General features: G+C 51.6%; 1 protein-coding gene across 3 annotated transcripts in view; it reads left to right on the forward strand.

Moving 5' to 3' along the window:
* Positions 1-21,300, forward strand: part of TNS3 (tensin 3) — a 252,451-nt gene that overhangs the window by 90,954 nt on the left and 140,197 nt on the right. For 2 of the 3 annotated variants that reach the window (XM_063085688.1, XM_063085686.1), the window contains exons 5-6: positions 18,269-18,321; positions 20,290-20,461. In XM_063085688.1, the coding sequence (XP_062941758.1) occupies positions 20,312-20,461 (150 nt within the window). In that variant the 5' untranslated portion in view covers positions 18,269-18,321; positions 20,290-20,311. Of the gene's footprint in view, positions 1-8,404; positions 8,452-18,268; positions 18,322-20,289; positions 20,462-21,300 lie in introns of those variants that run through there. The other variant, XM_063085687.1, reaches the window with a different exon arrangement.

Below are 21,300 nucleotides of genomic sequence, written 5' to 3' on the forward strand. Positions count from 1 at the left end.
GTTGATCAATTAATGAAAATGTTGTGCCCAGAGGCTCTCAGGAACCTAATCCTCTCTTTCCCCTAGGGGAAATAGTTCAGTACGGGCTAATTCACTATTTACAGCTACTTAATAGAATACAACTATGTACCTCGAATAATGCGAATCAACTGTAAATGATCAGGTATTTTTAGGGGTCCTTAGTAAGGTTGCTCCATTGTCAAGTTGTTGCTTAAGAATGACCTTTTCCCCTGACCTGGCTGTCAGAGAGAACAGACTCCAGCCCACTTTCTGGCTGCCTCTGTGTGAACCTAGGATGGGCAATTCTTGTCCAGACCTGAGGGCGGGGGGGACAGAGGCGCAGCAAGGCCACCCCTGGTGGAGGGCCAGCTGGTCCTGGCTTCTGGAGCACTGTACCAGGTAAGTGAGAAAGTCGATGGTCCCCCGTGGTGGACTAAGCTCTCGGATCCTGGGCTCCACTCCCGGCATGTGGCCTCACCTTGCCAAGCCTGGTCCTCAGTTCTCTCATTTATAAGGTGGGGACGACAGGGCTCCTAGTGCCACAGGCTGCTGTGAGGATAGTAAATCACTTTGCATCGTGGAGTGGGATAAATATGGAGTAGCCATTGCAGTGACTCGTGATCACAGCAGGGACGAGGAAGATAATTGTGGTTGGCCTGTCACCTGCTGTGTATTTACTTTCACATCCAGGCAAAACCTGTCATTTAAAGTGATCAGAATTTATATGTGGCCGTTGAATTGAAATATCAGTGAAGTTGTAGAATCCTAAAACATTCACTTGAGCATTTCACTGTGTCTGAACACAGGTAAAGGTCGCCATCTGTCACTGATGAACTGCCCTGTCCTGTCTTTGTGTTCAGTCTGGCGACTGGGGTTCCCCATCCTGTTTTTGCGTAATGTACATTCATAATGAACCATTGAATTTCCCCTTTAGATTTCCTCAAAGGGTTAGGAAAGCTGAAAGATACGTATGAAATAATCTGAGCATAACAGTCCTCTGAACGTTCCCTGTTTTTTACAGCTGCCTTACATAAACTTGATTCAACAGAATTTTAGTGACTGTACCTTTCTCAAGGCTCTCGAAAGCGCTGACACGAGTGTTTGTAGCAACAGCAATTCTCTTTTTTTACATTCACATTTCATTGGTTCCTGCAGTTAACAATGACTAGTACGACGGGCTCAGGCAGGTTTGGGAGCAGATGTGGTGGTCACTTGTGAGCTTTTCAGTTGACAGAGGCAACAGCGCAGGAGCGTGGAGACCAGTGCACGGGCCCCAGGCGTCCCGTGCGCACTGATGGGTGGCAACACTGTCTCAGAGTGAACAGGGTGATGGGCAGATTAGTGATCGGTGGGGACTCTTAGAGGCAGTTTTGGTGTGACCACATCTTTTGGTTCTTGGGGGACAGGGTGGTGTTTAATTCCACTCAGTAAGCAGAAAGGACTCAGATGCCCAGATCCGCCTTCTTCCACCTACTCATTCGACATGTTTCTGTCCTTCTGGAGTGTGCTGTAGATCCCTCCCCATCTAGCGTTTATCATTTAATTCTATACTCACGGTCTTGTACTTACACACACACACCTCTCTCTCTCTCCCCTGCACACCTGTAAGCTTCCCAAATGTGAGAGATATGCTTTCATGTTTTTTTTACTCCAGCAATGACAGTGGGGCTGTACACATAGTAAGTGCTGGAGAATAATTGTTGAAGTTAATTGTACGATAAATTACCTATGATTTTGAATTATATGATACACAGAAAACCTCCTATTGCAGTCTCTGGTTTGGAGTCCATCCTTAATCACCTTCGTTGGAATTTAGTAGATGGAGCAAGCACGGGAAGGGGTTGGATATACTGTGTCTGCTCTGCTGTGGCTTCTCCTCCTCAATAGTTTGCAGTGTCCTTCAAATCTTCCTAATTACAGTAGCCGGTTTCACATACAGGGTGTTTTCCCCCAGTCTTTTTTTCCTGAGTACATTCGGGAAGGAAGAGGTGACTTTTTGCGTGGGGGTTGGGGGCTGTTTCTGCCCTGCCCCCTTGCTGTGTTGTGGCTGCACAGAGCAGCCCTCGCTACCAGAGGGACAGTGTGAGAGGACAGAAGAGGCGGGGATAGTGGGCGAGCATCTCCAGGCCACGTCTGGTCATCTCAGGAGGTCAAGGGACACAACTGGCAGCATTGTGTTCCAAACAATCACCACGCATCTCAGACCCTTGAGATGGTGTCTTAGCCAAATTGGGCTGGACAACTAATGTATATCCTCTCACAGTCCTGGAGGCTGGAAGTCCAAGGTGAAGGTGTGGGCAGGGCTGGTTTCTCCTGAGGCCTTTCTGCTAGGCTTGTAGATAGATGTCCATCTTCTCCCTGTGTCCTCACGTGGTTGTCCCTCTGTGAGCATCTGTGCCCTAATCTTTTTATTATCCACTAGTCATTGGCTTAGGACCCACCGTAATGACCGCATTTTACCTCAATACCTCTTTAAAAGTGCTGTTTCCAAATACAGTCAGATCCTGACCCATAACAGACGGTAACAGGACTCGTCAGTCTCAGCGGGGAGGGGGCCAGTGCTGCCTTTGCCTGATTTGGGGGACGATAAACTGTAATCTTGAAAGTATGGTCTTGATCATGGAAAACGCTAACTTACGGAACAGACGAGTACTCCCCTCTTTCCACTGCCCTGCCCCCCTCATTAACCCATTCAGTTAACAAATTTTTATTTTCTGAGGGCATCCACTGCATGAGGCACTGGACCAGGTGCAGGAGGCTCTGTGTGGTTCTCTTGTTATGGAGTTTGCCTTCTGATGCACTCGGGGGCATGTTCCATCCTGGGCCCGAGCACTGATCTGGCGAGGGGATGGGGAAGGGGTTGCATGCTGAAGAGACTGGAGACCCGCCTTCACCTCTCTGCACTCTTCTTTGGGACACTGGTTTCATAACTACCCAGACACAGTTCCTTTAACTTTGGCAAAGCAGTACCTTTTGGGGAAAGGGGATCAAATATATTCAAGAAGAAAAGGATGGAATGAGCCTTTCACCTCTGGGACGTTTTCTTCTACTCCCGTGGACGATGTGCGTGGTCCTGGAAGTCACAGGACTTTCTAGAGGAAATCCTGGTGATGTGAGTCCCAAAGCACCTTGTACCTCTAGGTGTTTATCCCAAGACAGCCACTAGGATGTCAAATATTTTAAACTATAGAATGTTTTCCATGGCATCCTTCTTAAGAGTGAAAAATTGGAGACTAAATCACATTCAGATATAGGGGGATTATGTTCCAGCCGGACAACTGGACACTGTACAGCTGTTAAAAATTCCATCACAGAAGAAAACTTAATGGTATGGACATACAGCTCCATCTGGGATTTTAAATACGTATGTGTGGGAAAAGGAGGGATCCATCCTGTGTGGCTGAGGTTGGTCATCTTGGGGGAGTGGCAGGGAGTCGGAGGCTGAGTCCTTCTGCTGCTTTTTGTATGTGTCTACTTTCTAAATTTTGCACAACAAAATAACTTACTTTATGATAAAGAAAAAAATAAGTGAGTGCTTGTTTTTTAAAAAGCCCCAGCAGGTTCTCAGAGCTGGCCTCCCAGTGACAAGTGGGACACTGGTCAGCAGCTTCAGGAGGGCTAGAGAGGGCTCCTCAGAGGGTCTGGTTCCGCCTGCCTGGTGTCTGGCTCCCAAGCTGGAGCATGCACCTGTGGGAATGGGCACCTGCGGGAGCGGGCAGGAGGCCCCTCACCCCTTGTGTGCTTTATCTAGGGTCGGCTTTATCTGGGGTCAGCTGCTGCTTAGCCAGTCCTGCTTTCCACTGCTCGTCTCAGTGCAGACCGACTTCGTTTTGTTTTATTTCATTTTATCTTGATGTTCAGATCCAATTTGTGCTGAACATCTGACCTTTCTGAGAGTGGAAAGGGGACAAAAAGGGTTAATGCATCCATGAGGCACAGCTGTTCTAAGCCTGGGTCAGCAACCCAGAAGTTTCCCAGATTGAAGCCCCAGAGTTTAGAGGACATGGCTGTCACTATTTTTTAAAGTGAGGTGCAATGCCCGATGCTCAGCTAGGGAAGTTGCCCTTTGGCAGAGCCCCGGCGACTTTCCCATGGCACGTGTGAGGGGCTGGTGGGGAGGGAAGCCGGCCCTGGCCCCAGGGCACCCATCTTGGGCAGATGTGGCTTTCGCAGACAGGACAGGTCAGTTCGATGCTGAGAACTTTATTTCCTCACCTGTAAAAAGGAAATGTGAGGAACTGAGTGAGGTCACCTGGATGGATTTTGGCTTGTGTTCACATTATAGATGTGATCGTTGACAGTATTGTAGATGCGATGTATTCTGGAGATAGGTGTCAGTACTGATCTGAGAAGACATATCTCCTGCCGTGGCTCAGGGCTCTCTGTGCTGGGACTGTGCCATCTTCTCAGCGCCTCTGATCAGCTCTTTTCGTTATCAGAGGAAAAGTGTGGACAAGAACGGTATTCAGGGCTCCCTAGGCATGAAAGCAAGTGCTAGAAAGAGAAACCGGCAGGATGCTTCAGAGGACGAGCTTCTGTCTGGGATCTGTGAGGAGCAAGTGCAGGGAGCTCCTCATGACAACTCTATGTCACTGTCTTCTGATAGATGACACCAAGTGGACAGGGTTCACCTCTGAAGGGTGCTTTTTGCCTCCAGGAAACTGCCTTGGCTCATTATCTAGCTTTGGGCTCCTTGAGATCTGACTTGGTCCCTTTGTGCTCTTACCTCTCCCCCACTCAGGCACCTGTGGCACCTGACACGGGGGACTCTTCCACTCTCCATCACTGGTGGCCTCTCCGCGCACGGCACACAGTGTACCACCTCCATTCCTTTGTGCAGACTGATTCCCCTGGAGGAATTCTCTCTGCTGCCCCCACCCTAGCCTGCTGGCCTGTCCCCATAGCTACCCAAGCACATCCCCCACGTGGCCACAGCCCCTACAGCTGCAGGTGAGCTCTCTTCTCCAAGGTATCGCCGGCACTGCTTTCTCTCCCCGCTATGGGGCTTTAAAAGCACGTTTATCCTGCATCTCCAGGGCAGGATTCTTAACCTCTCAGTTTCATTCATCCTGGTACCTCCCTCCTCTTGGTCACACCTTCATCCCCTCTGTGGTGCCTGAAACAGAGCTGGCCCTCCTGTGCATGTCTGTTTGTGCTCACGAACATAACTCCATTCAGCAGGAAGGTGTCTGGACAGGTTGGAGAGGCGGGAAGGTAGCCGGAGGGGCTCACTGTGTGGGGCTTGCTGTGCCCATGGGTGCATCTTCCTTTGCTGAGAGTGTCGGGTGTTCTGTGCATCCCTGCTTTAGGTGACAACCTCCAGTGAACAGGAATCGGAGGCCTGCCTTGGCCCAGGCTCCGGGTGCTCAGTGTGTGTGTGGGTTGGGGTGGTTTAAAAGATGAGAACTTAGGAGATGATTTCTGCCTTACCATTTTGGTTTTTTGGTGTCCTTTTCTGCCTAGAAGTTGGGTGGTTGGTCCAGTCATGCATGCAGGTCTCTGCCTCTCTCCTGGTTGGGGTTGGTATCAGGGCCTTTGAAAACAGCAGGTCCTTGGATTAGAGGTGAAGCCCCAAGCAGCCCTGGGAGTGATCAGTCAGCCCGACAGGCCCCTGCTTCACCTGCGGGATGGAGCGTCGGCTCCTGCTGGGATTTTCCCAGGAAGGAGTGCCCGCCTATCTGCTCCACCCTGGCTGTGCTGTGCCCGGGGAAGCACGCCAGCCTCCCTCAGAGAAGTACCAGCTGCTGCGTGTGACCCCATGTCCCCCAACTGAGTCCAGAGGCCTGAGGTCGGGGGCCTAGAAAGAAGCTTCCCTCTCTGTTGATCAAGCCCAACTCAGACTGGACTGCTTGCTTGCAGGGTTCCTCCTTTATTCCCATGAACACACCTGAGCATCGTTGGGAGACACTGGCTGCCATGGACATCCTCTGTCCATCTGTCTGTCTGTCCACAGAGCTGGCAGCAGAAAGCCCTGCAAAGTTTGGTTTTGTTTGGGGCACTATTGATTTGGTGCCTGGCCCAGAGCAGATGCTCACCGAGTGTTTGTTGCTGGATGAACGTGAGGGGCCCTGCCCACCTCCAAGTGGACAAGTGTGCAGGGCTGCCGGAGCCGTCTCTGCTTTCTCTTCCCTGAGTCATCTCTGTGACTCTGATTATCCAGGCTGCACAGTCTGCACAGCTGGGGCAATTCATTCACTCTTCATGCTAGACCCCAGGCCCTACTGTGCCCTTCTTTGGCCAGGGGAAGGTAGGGCCCTGGCCCGAGCTGCATGACCATCTCAGTGTTCTCTGGGCAGCCGCTTTGCCCAGTGGGGCAGGCTAGGTAGGGGTGCATCAGGGGGCCAGCTGGCTGCATGGCCAGGACCTGCTTCTGTGGGCCTCTGATCTTCTTGGTGGCTTTGCTGCCCTCCTGGCCCTGACATGCCATGCCGACGGGACCAGTGTCTGCCCTCTCGGGATTTGGGGGGACCATGCACAGCAGGATGCCTGTGCTCGACCCTGCACTGTGCCTAGGAGTCAGGATAGGATGGGGGACAGGACAGGACACTGCCCTGCAGGGCGCACCAAGAGTGAACTCAGCACAGGCAGCCAAGCCCCTTCCGCCATAGAGCCTTCACACTGCTGGGGGGCGAGTGACATTGCTGTGGTACAATTACAAAGTCCCCTGCCTTCTACAGAAAGCAGTTCCCTCTGGGGCTGCCCTTGGTGCCATGTTCAACCATGGGCGACAAACCTCCCACCTGGTTGTTCCTGGCTGACCACTCCTGTAGTTGAGGACACTCCTGTTGGGTTCTTGATGGTGTTTTTGAGAGATCTGGGTTCCCAGGGCATGTGTGTTTTCTGTCACCATGAAGTGAGGGGTAGACTGTCCTGTGCTCAGGAAGACACTCCCCTGCCCCGCCCCATGGCTGCCCCACCAGAGCCCGGGCCCCTCCCCATCCCCTTTCCTCATTTGCAAAATGCGGGAGCCAGACTAGGACGGAAGACCAGAGACTAGGACCAGTGCTGGCTTTACTGGGAGGCTGGCGTTATCAACCCATTTCACAGAGGTGAAAACTAATGCTCACAGAGTTAAAAAAAAAATCGAGTTTTGTGGCTGTTAAAGAGGCAGGTGCTCCTATTTGACCCCCTACCCCCACTGTTCTCTCTGCCACCTGCTGTGAGTTGGGCATTTGGCAGGAAGCACCTGACGTCCTGCAGAGCTGAGCCAGCCTGAGCAGGTCACCCCCGTTCCCGTCTGACCTGGAAGGAGACACCACTTGGCTTCCTGTGGAGCAGGTGCCCCCAGACCAATGTGCCCACTGACTCCCCTCCCTTGTCCTTTTCCCGTGTGAAGAAATGTTTTTGTCCTGAAATAATTGATAAAAATAAAAGCACTCAAGTGCCTGTGAGGTGTAATGATAAAATGAACGCACACAGATATCTCTCCCTGTCCATGTGAAGGCCACGACCGACCATGCAGTTATGAAATGCAGCTTAGCCAGCTGCCGCAGGTCCATCTGGTCTGACAGCTGTGGACAGGGCGCTCCTGTTCTGGGCCGGCCACCTCCGCCCACTGCTGCCTTCCTCCGCCCTGAGTGTTCCATAACGGATTAAACCCGGCCTCAGGCAGGTTGGGTGACCTTTAAAGTCCCCACTGTCACCAGGATCTGCCATGCACTCAGCCTTGATCCCCCTTTCTGTTTTGGCCTCCAGCCGAGCACCTCATTCCCAGGTTTTACAGTGTACCCTTTTCTCTCTCTCTGGTCCAGCCACTCTGTCTTTGACCCTGTTTTTGTGTGTTTATTGTTATTTAAAAGTTTTTGATGAATTATATTGAATTCATTTGAGGAATCATCTCAAATTCTATCTGGAATCGGGTGGAGCAAAAATGAACTGAGGAAGGAAGCAGAGGAGAGAACAGGAGGGAGGGCGGGAGGTGAGTGAGCACCAGGCGTCTGTAAGATTTGGGGATGCAGAGGTGAGTCCTGCCTTCCCAGGAACTCCTAGTAGGTTTATCCTCCTGGGGGGACTTTTGAGCAGCCACTGCTATGCCGGCTTTTTCAGCACCCTTTGGAGGGCGGGTTACTCCCTGGAGGCCGGGTCTGGGCTGGTTCCCAGAAGGACACAGCTGGCTCAGCTTCCTGGTCTGACGCCTCTCCCTGGAGACCGCTGCCCCCCTTCCGCAGGCCCTTGGCAGGCTGGCCCCAGCCTCGGGCAGACATCGTCCTGTGTGCTGTGGGCAGGCGTGCGTGCTTACCGTGGGGCCGGGCACACCTGCCTGCTGCTCCTGGCTGTGGTCCTGGAGACTCCTACACTCAGCTCCTGCTGCCTCCTTCATGCCAGAGCCTGGCTGCTGTTAGCATGGAGAGGGGGGCCTTTGACTCACAGCAGGGGAAGGGGCAATGCAGGACGGACTGCTGCCTTTGGAAGGGAGGAGCAGACCCGGCCACACATCCCCCACCTGGCACAGTAAGTTCCTGGCTCGTGTGGCCTCCTGGCTGGGTGGGCACTGGGCCCTTTGTTTCTGGCAGCCCTCCTGTGTCAGTTTTTGGGAAGTCTGTTTTGTGAGAAGAGAAAGGGGTGCAGCAGACTTTGTTGTGAACGCTCACATTTCTGTCCCCTCCTCGGTCCCCACTTGTTGTCTTTCTGGGATTCCTCATTCCATATGGTATGACCAGCCAGTGCTCCTGGCCAGGGAGGCAGGATTCTGCGAACGTTTGGTCACAAGTAAACATAGATATAATCGCAGTCTGAACAAGACGTTTCTCATAGTTGAGTGTACTAGCAAAATGACGTTATTTTAGTTTCCCAACCTCGGTCGGGAGTATTTTATCTGGCAATTCCTGACAATCACTGCTCGTGTTTAAGAGCATTAAGAAAAAAAGATCAAGTTGGGCAATCCTGATAATTAATTTGTTTATAGTATTTTCATTCTGGAAGGAGAAAAGAATATTTTACCAGCTGTGTGACTTTGGAAAAATCGCTTGCCCTCTCTGAACCTTATTCCTCCTGTGGTTAAAAGGGCACTGCAGTCAAGGCTAGTTATTGAGTCTAGTGTGGAAGCAATAATTTGTGGATAAAATGCATTTCAGGGCTCCAACATATGCCTGGCATACAAATAAAATGATTAAACAAGTAGCTAATATTTAGCACTTATTACTGGCCAGGTGCTATACTAAGCCTTTATATTGTGTTTCCTTATTTAATCCTGCCAGTAGTGGTTTCATTATCTCCTCTCTCCAGGTGAGGAAACTGAGTCACAGAGAGGGCAGGTAGATTCCCAAGGTCAGATAGCTGGTCGTGCAGTGGAGCAGGCTTCGAACCCTGCACGCTGCGTGCCAGGTGGCGATGGAATGAATGAAGGCAGGAACAAATGAAGTCCTGTAAGTTTGTTGACTGTGGCTGGTTGTTGCTTTGAAAAAGGTTGTAAATATATATTTCCTCCCTGTTCTGTAGAAGCAAGCAGAATGTGCAGAGGCGTCTCAGCCTGTCTAACTGTCCCCACTGCCTTCCCCAGCCCACTGGCTGTGATCTGTGTGCTGCGTCACCAGGCCATGAGCAGCCCTGCTTCCTTGTGGATTTGCCCGTCACTTGTGTTCCATTTTACACAGCAGGTGTCCACGGCTGGTCAGGGCCCGGTGACTTCCGGGGAAGCTGGTTGGTTTTCTTCCTGCGCATCCAGGCCTTGCCAAGATCCCAGCATGGTGTCGACAAAAGGGCTTGGTTTCTCTGCTCTTCACCAAAGGCTGGCGAGGACAAGGGGAACTGGGAAGTGGGTGCCGTGTTGACTCTGGTCTGGTTTGTGCATCCTGGCACTGCCCCGCACCTGAGTTGGCCCCCTGGAGAGTAGGAGCAAAGTCAGTGCTGGTCAGTGCCTCTTTGGCCAGCTCAGGAGAGTGGAGCCCTGCTCCCTGTGGGGGTCAGGGGTCTCCTGGGGAGGGGGGTGCATACCCCCACACCCCAGGTTCCTCATCTTAGGGAGGCAGGGATGCTAAGGAGACCAAGGCTCTCACGGTAGTCTTGGGGGATTCTATGAGAACACATTTGCAGGAACGGTGTTACTGTGGCCAGTACATGGGCAGGCACAGGATACTGAGCCCAGCTAAGTCCGTGAGAAAAATCCATCATTTACAGCTGTGCGCAGCCATGCCACACCGTTAGGATCTGCTGAAGGATCTGCTGAGCTGCCTCACATTGATGCTTAACAGCCTTAGTGTTCAATGGGCATTTTCTTCCTAAAAAAGCCCCCCGTGTCATTGATCCCATGTTATAACCTTGCGAAAGACTAGTTATTGCTTTTCATCCTACCCTTGTTTTAGATGATAATTCTGTTGAAGACACTTCTGTACATTTATTTTTGTTATCCTAATAATAAAGCTAATTAGATGTCTGTTACTAACTTGTAAAAACAGTGTCCTTATGCCTCTTAAATGGCCAGATGGTTCCTTTGATTCTTTGGAGTTAGCATTCATGTCTTCCTTCCTTCATCCTGTGCACTGCCGGGCAGGGCGCTGCCCCAGGGGCTGGAGATGTGTCTGGGAGCCAGATAGTCAGCACCTCTGCCGTCTGCAGGAGTCGGGGGTGCAGAGCTCAGACAAGAACTCGTGCGATTAGTTATTTCCAAGCAGTTGTGGGCAGCGCAGGAAAGAAGACCGAGGTAGACAGGAACGTATGAGGGTATCTCTGTAAGTTCATGGGGAGATTTGTATTATCTTTTAAAAATTCTATTTTTCCATGAACTTTTTGAAGTACCCTTGTACAAATGGGGCCCTGACTTGATGGAGCAGGGAGATCAGGGGCCACTTTGCTGGCAAGATGACATTTGAGCTGAGAGCTTGAGGACTCATAGAAGTAAACCAGGTGAAGCTTAGATACATGAGTGGGGAGTGTTGCAGGCTGTGCACAGCATGTGCAAAGGCCCTGGGGCAGGAGGGAGTGGAGTGTGTAAGGTGGGAACAGGAAGTGAGGGAGGCACATGATAAGGCAGGGGCCCTTCAGGCCAGGCCTAGTACCCACCCTTCACTTGCAGCAATGGATGTCAGTGAAGGATTTTCCATTTGGAGCACCACACGAGCACTAACTGCACAACAAAGGTCTGGTTTGCTGCAGGTGATCTGTGCTCCCCAGACTGCTTTCCGCCTGCAGGACGCACTGCTCATGCCAGGCCCACAGAGCCTGTGTGACATAAGCTGTCATAGCTATCACCTCCCTGGCCTGGCCTCCCTCCCCTGCTCATACGAGGATTCCTGCCTAGTGATTCTTTTTAAGGCATTTCTTACTCTCTTTTCTTCCTTTGCACCATCCGATGGTTTCCCGGGGAATACATTGTCCTGCATGCCAATGATGCGTTCACTCTGTACCGGACCCTGTTCAAGGGTGCAGCTGGCCTCTGCTACCTTAATCCCCACAATGAACTTGCAGAGAAGATTGCCATAATTATTAGCACATTTTATGGATGAGAAGCCTGAGACACAGAGAGGGCGAGGCACCTGCCCAAGGTCACACAGCTCATAGGTGGTGTGGCATGGACGCAGACCCGCTGTGTGGCTGCAGGATGCAGGCTCCTTATCCCTCGTTCTGCTGCCTTGTCTGTTATGCCTGGTGGTACTGTACTCTGGGGCTGTGGATCCATGTGGGATCTGTTTGGTCCCTGCAGGAAAGCTGCTGAGGTCTGGGTCATCAGGGATTTGGGATGGCCTCCGGGGTTGGACAGGGCTTGAGGTGCCTGGAGGGTGGGTGTGGGTGAATGGTGTGGGTGGGTCCAGCCTGGTCCTGCTGCTCCCTGCTGTGAGGCTATGGCATGCTCTGAACCTTCACCAGCAGGACCTCTGGGCTCTCTTTGGACACTCGCAGCCACCAGGACTTGCTGCTGTGCTAGATATTCTTGAAGCATCACTGGTCACAGAAGCCTATAAGAAGCAAGTGATATGCTGCTTATAGATGGTTGTTAGAAATCCGGACATCAGCGGAGGCACAGACTGGCAACGCTTTTGGCCTGGATGCTGGTAGCCTTAGGTGTGAAGACAGCACCCTGGTCTCAAGTTTATGTAGGTATCTCTTCTGTGAGATAAAGGTGGTAGTTAGCTTACATCACTTTTTGTGACTTACGATAAGATCTTCAGGGTGTTTGTCGTAGGTGATGTACTGATTATACCTTAATCATTAAAAAGTAATGAAACAAAATGCCCACTAATAGTACGTACTTGGCATCCTGTTGAGGAAATATAGATTCAAGGCAGAGTAGGATGTTTCAACAAGGAAAGGTTTTGGGGTCGGCCTGGCATGGTTCCGGCCCTGGTTGCCAGCCCATGCTGTGTGACTTTGTGCCCTTGCCCTGTGTGATAACAAAGTGTTTCACATGTCCTGCCGGGGCTCAGAGCAGGTGGCAGTTGGGGTTCCTCCAGCCCCAGCATCCTTGGCTTTGAGCTGCCGCTGCCTGGACGGCACTCACCTCTCTGAGCTTGCAGTGCCTGCCGGTCCAGTGGAGTCACACTTTCCTTCATCTTCCACTTGTGGTTGCTGAGCACTGAGCAGGACTTCCCTGGGAAAGGGGGATGCTGTGCAGTTTCACCTGGACGCATCAACAGTAACGCACAGTACAAAGCCAGGGAGCATCTACAAAAGCAGCAGCTGCCATGCGGTCACATCAGGCAGGCTCTGGCCTTTTGTCTTTATTCTGTGGACAGCCTCGTAAGGGGGACATCACTGTCTCATTCAACAGATGGGCCCACTGAGGCTCCTGAATGCCTCAGCCCAAGATTCTGCGACGGGCAGCTAGTGGGATTTGTAATCATACCCTGGTCTGCCTGAGGCCTAATGCTGCAACTGTATTGTGAGGTTTTGGAAACTTTTGATGTGTTAAAATAATCGGTCAAAAAGGATATAGATTAAAAACAAAGTCAAATCCCCCCTAGAGCCAGGCTCTCTTTGATTACAAGCTTGTCTCAAAACTAACTTGCCTGCCAGGTGGGGGCTACCAGATCCTCTCCTGTGTAGAGGAGCATCAGATGGGCCGGAATCCCACCCCACCCTGGGATCCCAAAGTCTTCCTGAGACTTTGTGGGCTTTCTGGGAAGTTTTGTTGCAGAGTGAATGGCAACCAGCCCTTCAACCCCCCACCCCCACGTGCCCCCCACATCTGAGCAGTGGAGGCTGCTGGACGTTCCTGATGAGTCTGTGCACCTGTGCTTGCTCGTGCCTGGGTGGTGGCTGGGGGGGGGAGTCCACATGACAGCCAAGAGAGCAGCCCTGGTGAACACCGTTCTGGAATGTTCTTTGGGGGTCACCCCCTGGGGAATTTCCTGCAGCCTTTTCACTCCCAGTAGTCCTTGGCCTCCCCTCCTCCTGCCAGGAAGAGGGACCTCTCTCACTGTCCTCTCCCTCTGTTATGTGGATGTGCGTGGCTCTCCCCCGTCTGCTCCCAAATGTGCAGGGTCTGATCCCCAGGCTTCCTTCCGATTGGGTCTGCCCTCCTGAGAAAGCAGCTACAGGTCACAATAGAGATATTTGCACTGGTGTCACCAAAAGTTCAAGAGCTATCCTGCTGGTCTGGACATATGGTGCGCTGCGGGTGGAGTGCTGAGGGCGGGGCTGTGTAGGACTGTAGAGAGGGGCGCTGAGGGGTGGGGTGCTGGGGGGCAGGGCTGCTAGGGCTGCCAGGCAAGGTGCTGTGGGATGAGGCTATGTAAGGCTGTTGGGCAGAGCACTGACGGGTGGGGCAGCGAGGGACGGGGCTATGTAGAACTGTGGGGCGGGGCTACATAGGATGTAGGGCGGAGCTCTGAGGGGCGGGGCGCCGGGGGCAGGCTATATAGGGTTGTGGGGTGGGGCTGTGGGAAGGTGAGCTGTAGGATCACTGTGGACAGCAGGTCTTTCTTCCCTAGCACGCCTTGTATGGATTCCTAACCCCGAGGAGAGGTAGGGGGTGAACACAGCTCTGGAAAGAGGAAGAAGACGAGGCTGAGACGAGTGCAGGTCCTTTCCCAAGGCTGCAGGTGCAAAGTGGTAGAGCCTGAACTTGGGCCCAGGCAGTCTGTCGTGGAGCCGCTGTCTTTGACATAGGCTAGTCCACTTTCTCCTAAGGAAAGGTGCCTTCTCTCTCTCGCCATCCAACCTGTATCCTCCAGCCCCACCCACCCCTGTGTGCAACACAACTCTATGAAGTGTACTCAGGGCTCTGCCTCCTTTGATAACGTGTAGTGTGTGTTGACAGACTCTCATGTGGACGGGTGTTCAGTGTCCTCTCTTGAGAGATGATCACATGGGTTTATATCTCACGGCTGCAAAATTGCCCTTGCTACATTTCTTTCAAATAATAAAAAACAATCTCCTTAGCAAAAGAAATATTAATAATTTCAAAAAATACATTGAGCAAGAGAGACCCTGTGGACAGTTCATCTAATTCTTTATCTGATGGAAGCTCTTCTTTGATTCTTACTCATGGACTTTCAGATCCCAGGGCTGGGATGGCTGCCAAGTGCTTGATCCATAGCTGTCATTTTATCAGAAGAAAGTCTGATGACCGGGGAAGTTAGTGACCTCACTGAGCCCACGTGGCCACCTCGTCACGCGGCCAGGATGAGCTCCCAGGCCCTGCAGGGGAAACGCCTCTAGAGCCGCGTGGCCTGGAACAAGGCCATCTTTGCAGGTTGACTCTTCCCAGGTTTAACCTTAACCACACATTCTACCTGTGTCTCCTTGCTTTCCCCTTCTTTTCTCTTAGCACATAGGTACGTGCCAACAGGGACATAGGGGAGGGAGGCGTGGGCCAGGGAGAGGCTGGGTGGGAGGTTTGGCTGCCTGGATTTTTTGCTCTGGAGAACAGAAGAGAACAAAGGAAGCTCCTTGTGCTTCTACCACATGAGAACTCCACTCACGAGGGACTTGGATTTGATGGCCATCGGTGACGTTCCATGAAGAACAGCACAGCCTTGGGAAGGCTTCCGAGGACGCAGGTGGGCAGCGCTCTGCAAAACACCAAGAGAAAGTGAGCTTGCAACACAAGTCTGCGGGAGTGGTGTCTACAAGTAGAGAGAGCTTTTCCTAAGCTTCTTTAGGAAAGGGCGCTTCTTTAAGCCACGAAATAAATGTATTGTAGTGTACCAAGGCAGGTTTAGATTTCTGTTCCCCAACTCCAGGCATTCTCTTTACTTTCAAATAAGACTCACAGCCCCATCATATTCCTGCATCACCTCTTCACAAGCATGGTGTTCTGGAAACCCCTTGGCCCATCCTTTTGAGATGGGGTTTGACTCCTGTTGTCTTAGTGCATGTCAGAACTTCCTGAGCAGCTGTGGGGTTGCTATCCCAGTGTGTTGTAGGGTCTGTCACAGGCACATTGTTCACTTGGTTCCAGATATAACCTCTGAACAATTCAGGGACATTTCAGTGCACAGACCTCAGAAGCCACAGAAGTGTTGGATCAGCTGCAGTTTCTCTCTCCTCTTTGGCACAAGGCTAGTCTAGTTCCCCCAAGGAAAGTCCTCTTACCCTCACTGATGTTCCTCTGATTCAGGGACAGACAAGGCTGGATAAACTGTAGACCACCTGGGAGCCGGGGGATTGGAAGGAATCCAGAGTTTTGGTATCAGAAGAGGCTACCGCAGCTTAACTGTATTTCTAAACTCATCAATCTTTCCAAATCCTTATTTCCCAACCTGTGAAATAGGGATGGTGATGTCTACGTAGTGGGATTTCTGCTGGGCTCTGTGAGATGCTCTCTGTCGACTTGCTGGGGAAGGTGCTGAGTCCACTTGTGCCTTGGATGTGGCCTCTGGGCAGGAGGTGTGTACAGACAGATGATGCCCCGGGGCCGAGAATGCAAGTAGATGTTGAGCTCTCTGTGACCTTGGAGGGTGACCCTGAGATATTCTGGGTCTCACCTCAATTTTGAGTGGATGTAGACTTATATGGAAAGTTGGCTACGTAAGGGAGGACCTTCCATGCAGAGGTTAAGGAGGGTGTTCCTTTGGGCGTTGTTGGGGGCATGAGGTGGGTGTACCTTACGTGAAGCCTACATTTCTGAACACTTCACATAAGCAACCTTTGTGTAATTCAACACTCTTTCTGACCTTTTACCAGCTCAGGTGCTGGGGCCTCCATGTGGTGATAGCATAGTTTACAGTTTCTTCCTGTGGGTCTCGAAAAATTTCCTCCTGGGAAATTATATAATTCTTGATTTTAAAAAAAAGATCGGCGGTTGTTGCAACTTGCATGATTACTGATTTTGAGCATAGAGTTATTGTATCAAGGTGTATAATGCTAAATTGGATTCAGAGAATATTGGAATGAGAAAAGGAAAAAAATATGCATTGAAGAAAAATAAGAAAAAAATAATGTAATAGTACATTCTCAAAATGAACTACTGCTAAATCAGTCTGCAGTCTGGCACGTGTGCACATGTTCGTCCCAGTGTGCATGTGAATTGTATACTCTTTCCACACTGATGTGGCCATCCTGACCTTGGACAGTCCTGTTTGCAGTCATGTTTCATGGATGTCTCTCCACATCAGCACCTCCATCAGCATCAGCAGTGTGGCACAGTTTCCTGTTGGGCGCATTTACCTATTTTAATAGTGGCACGCTGCTGATCTCTTAGACTGCTGTTTGTGTTTTGCTGTTACATAGATGCCAGTGCACTGAGAGCCCTTGTCCTTAGGATTCATTCCTTGAATGCTTCACACCTTCTAGATGCTTTTCATGCACACCGACAAGTTGTCCTCTGAAATACTGAATTAGTTTACATTTCACCAATACTTAAAAAAAAACTTTTTTGGCATTTTTATTCTTGCTCTTCCAATGGGCAAATAATAATCTTATTCTGCATTCGTCTGGTCTGAGCCATGGAAGGCTTTGGGTCAGGGCGTCAGGAGAATCAGTTCAGAGGCTCCCGCAGCCTCACAGGCAGGGGGGAAAGGGCAGGGAGGGGTGGGCTCAGAAGTCGGGGGTGGGCTGGACGGGGAGGCTGAAGGACTTCCCCCGGCCTGTTTTGTCTAGTGGGGGCAGCGGCCCTCTGGTGCCAGGCAGGGTTCCAAGCCATTGCTGGGAATTATCTCAGTGATCCCTTGGGCAGCTCTGTGACTGGTCCTGTTACTGTCCTCACTTCCAGAGGGAGGGACAAAAGACTGCAGTAGCCAGGGGACTCGCCAGGGAAAAGCAGTGGGGAGTGTGGACACCGGACGTGGCCCAGTCCTGGCTCTCGGGCTGAGCTCCAGGCACCTTGCTGTATGACTGGAGAGCGGGCACTCCGATCCCTGCCTCTGTTTTGGGAGGTCAGGATGATTACCTCTGTGGTTTTGGAGCTGGCATTAGGCTTTATGTTGGTATGATTTCAGGAAGATGTCTGTCTTGTTGATGCCCTGAAATATCCACAGATTTTATTTTCTGTCTCTTCGTTGCAAGCTGAGGGAGCCCCGGTGAGTGGCGCCTGCCCAAGTGGGACACCAGGTGTAAGTTGGGGATGTCTGTGGGCCAGTGCTGATGGGGAGCGGGAGGGAGTACAGAGGACTCGGGCCCCCAAGGCAGGCTCTGGGCATCCTGCATGCGCTGTCACCTGGAGTCACTTGATTTGGGGTGGGAAGAGCATTCAAGGGTGCCGTGTAGGGGATATCTGGGTTTTTCCTCCCACCTCTGCCACCGTGACAAGACCTTTCACTTCTTTGAGTCCCAGCGTCCTCCCTTCTGAAATACTGGAGATCATTCTTACACATAAAGTTACTGGGTGTAGCTCATGAAAGTGTATATCCATGTAACCTTAATATAGAACATGACTCTTGCACTCGTGTGCACGCACACAGTGCACGTGGAGGGGTTGTGTAAAGTAATTATAACCTGCGGCTTTTCTCCTGGTTCGATAGGCTTTCAAAGAAAGAGTAGATATAATTGAGAATTCCCAAGTCCTTCATTAATTGTGTCTTTCAAGTAAACAACAACAGTAATGATGGCAATAGCGGCTGGCACTGGTCGGGTGTCTCCTGTGTACAAGCGCAAGGCACTTGATACATGCCGCCTGTCTGCCCACCTTGCCCAGGCTGGAGGGTGGTCCTGCTGCCCCTGTGGAAGCCCATCCTGCTGCTGGTTCCTGGAATTGTGTCATTTGAGACCTGAAATACAGTGATATGATGGAGACCTTTCCCAGGTGATAAGATGAGCCTATAGTTACAGTGTTTGACTTACCATTTCTGGTTAAACCAAGGGACAGCTGCCATTGTTCCTTCTTGGTGGCATACATGCTGTGTGGACTGGCAGGGAAGGAGACTCCACATGACCCATGTTTTGTTCTTTGCAGACTCCAGGGAGATCTGCATCGTCTGCCTCTCTCTGCTGTGATAAGCCGTCCCGGTGAGTGTCCCTGTGGGGAGTGCTTTCCTGTTCTCTGGCCGTGGGTCAGATCTCCGTGGAGGAAATGTGGTCATGGTGTTATTTTATTCTGTAGTAATCTTAATTTCTTTTTTGATTGGAAAAATGTTCATTTTCTGAATGTGATCTCCGGCATTAGAAGCCCAGATGTGGAAACACTTGTGATTGTCTTTCAGTAAATCATTACATGGCCGTGGCCTGATTGTCCAAGTGTAACTCTTTGTGGAGGGTTCCAGAATCGATCAGCATGGGCTGAAGCAAGGGCCGGTGCCAGGAGGGATGGCCCTCAGCCAGTGCTTCACACACCGAAATCTTCTGGAGGGTCCCTCTCCGTGGATCGTGGTGGCCGTAGGAGGCACATCATTACCTTTTTAAATCAGTGTTTAAAAAATTGGATTTGATTTTTTAAAATAATCAAAACTCTTTTGCATCCATGTCTGATGAATAAGGTAGAGGAAAGAAAAAAACCTCGTGAATTGTTTGGAACCGGATTTAAACAAATCAACTGCGAAACATAAATTCATGATATTGGATATTTGGTGTTATTTCTTTTTGAGGTGTGATAGTGGCATTGTAGATATTTTTGTGAGAAAGTGTCTTTATCTTTTAGAAATCAATGCTACAGCGTTTATAAATGAAATGATGTAAGATCAGGGATTGCTCCAGAGCCATCAAAGCACTAGAGGAGATCACGGGGGTATTGATGGGAAGGGTTGGCCTCATGTGTCGGTCATTAAAAATTGGGTGTTGGGTACGTGGAAGTTTGTTAATCCATTTTTTATGTCTTTGAATTTTTCCAAAATTAAAAAAGGAAAAAAAGAGAGAAAGACATATAATAGGAATGGTAAAAAACAAAATCCAAACTAGTGGCAGCACTTTTGATGGACTGAAACCGCACATCTGTGAACTTGCTGGTCCTCCTCAGGTTTCACCTTCACCCCACGTGGGGTCACCACTTGGGTCTGACTCCATCACCTCTACCCTGGTCTCTTTTCCATTTCTTCCTGGATACCACTGGGACTCGGGGCCTCCCTGGGGGCCTGCATGAATGTGAAGAAGTCGCGGTGTGTGGAGACCCTTGTCTCCAGAGTCACCTGGCTCCTGGCCCCCACAGCCAGCCCTCCCCAGGTCCTCCTCCTGCTTGCTGATGTGACATGGCCGTTTGTGCCCTTCTCCTTCCTCCACGTGTCTCTGTCTCACACCTGGATGCCCGGCCCCTGTCAGGGCACCTGCCCTGCATCCTGCAAGCACAGGGTTTGCGTGTGGCCCCAGCAGATGCCCGCCCAGAGCCCCTCTGATGGAAGCTGGCTGAGCTCCTCCTCCAGAGATGAAATGCCGCTTTGACTGTGCAGCTGCTGAGGTTTCTCCCCAGCTCCTCCCCTCTCCAGGGTCTGGTCCAGCCTCCTCCGTGGACCTACAGGGTCCTGCATGATCTGGCCCGGCCACCTCACCAGCCCCATGGCCACACCTGCCCAGGATGCTCCACGCAGACATGATGAGGTGTGGGCTGATGTTCAGCAGCCTTGACCTCTGCTCACACCATCCCACTGCCCGAAATGCACTTCCTCCCAGCTGCCTCATGCTGACCTTGACACTTTGGAGCAGGGTTGAGGCTCCTGCCCCCATTGGATCTGCAAGGCACCTGTCCTGCCAACACCTCGGCCCTGCATGCTTTCTGTCCTAGCCTCTGTGTCACTGCTTTGAAATTTTTTTCTGTTTATTCTCTGCTAGTAGCTTCTATTGACCCACTCATGCCTTATATAGAAATGTAGATTTCATGACCTCCTGAGATTGGAAAACAGCATAGAAAATGTACCATACTCAGATTCCCAGGTTGCCCACACCCAGGGTTTGAGTGGGAAAACCCGAGAGGGTGAACGTCCATCCTCTTTCCCTGTTCCTGATTTTTCAGCCCCATTTGCTGACCAGCCTCGTCCCCCTCTCTCGCAGGTCCACAGTCCTGAGCCCCACCATGGAGGACGTCCACGAGCTTGACCTCACCTATATCACTGAGCGCATCATTGCCGTGTCCTTCCCTGCCAGCTGCTCTGAGGAGTCCTACCTGCACAACCTGCAGGAGGTCACACGCATGCTCAAGTCCAAGCATGGGGACAACTACCTGGTGAGCGGCCGGGCTTGCCGTGGCACTACGGTGTGGCTTAGGGGGGCCTGTGGGCACGTGCCCTGCAGGGAGCGCTGTGGGAGGCCCAAGTGAGGAAGCTCAGGAGCGTAGCCTCACAGCGAAGGGCGGTGCTGGCCCTGGGCTCTGGCCCTCAGCTGCCTCACCTGGGGAAGAGAGTTGTGCATCTAGTAGCTGTCATGGACACGCTACAGCTGACCAGGTCCACTGCCTCTGTCCTGCACAGAGGGTGAGGTCACTCATCAGTGAGGCCTGCTCCCCAGTGCCTCAGGACGTCACCCTGGCCAGCCCCCTGCTGATCCCATGTGGCATCCCTGGAATTAAAAAGCGAACTGTGGCTCTCCTCCTGAATGGTAAATGAGGAAGAGAAAGAGTGGGTGTCCAAGGAACTGGGGAGTGCCCTGGGGACAGGCACATAGCTTGATTTCAAAACGCGTGTGAGGTTGGTGGAAAAGCCCACATGAGAGGAAGGATATACGAGAACAGCCTCTCACCGATTCTGCTCCTCCGACTGGCCTCTATTTTCTGTTCCCAGGGCTGCTGGCCCGTGCGGAGTCTCTTCTTCCCTCTGCTGCTATGATCCCCATTTGGATTAACCTGCAACACACAGCACCCTCTCTCTGCTTGCCAGGCGAGGCCCCCTTGTCTACAGAAGGCTCATCTGCACCGTGAGCCAGCAGGGCGTTATTGTCATGCTGATCAGTGTTGCCCATGACTAGACGTGGGCATGGAGAGGTGGACCCATGTGGCAGAGGGGGAGGTGGCCTCTGCCTGGCTTCAGAGCGGTCCTGGCCCAGCTGCCCATGACGGCTAGAACAGTC

Source organism: Cynocephalus volans, chromosome 2, assembly GCF_027409185.1.
Source record: "Cynocephalus volans isolate mCynVol1 chromosome 2, mCynVol1.pri, whole genome shotgun sequence".
Taxonomy (NCBI): domain Eukaryota; kingdom Metazoa; phylum Chordata; class Mammalia; order Dermoptera; family Cynocephalidae; genus Cynocephalus; species Cynocephalus volans.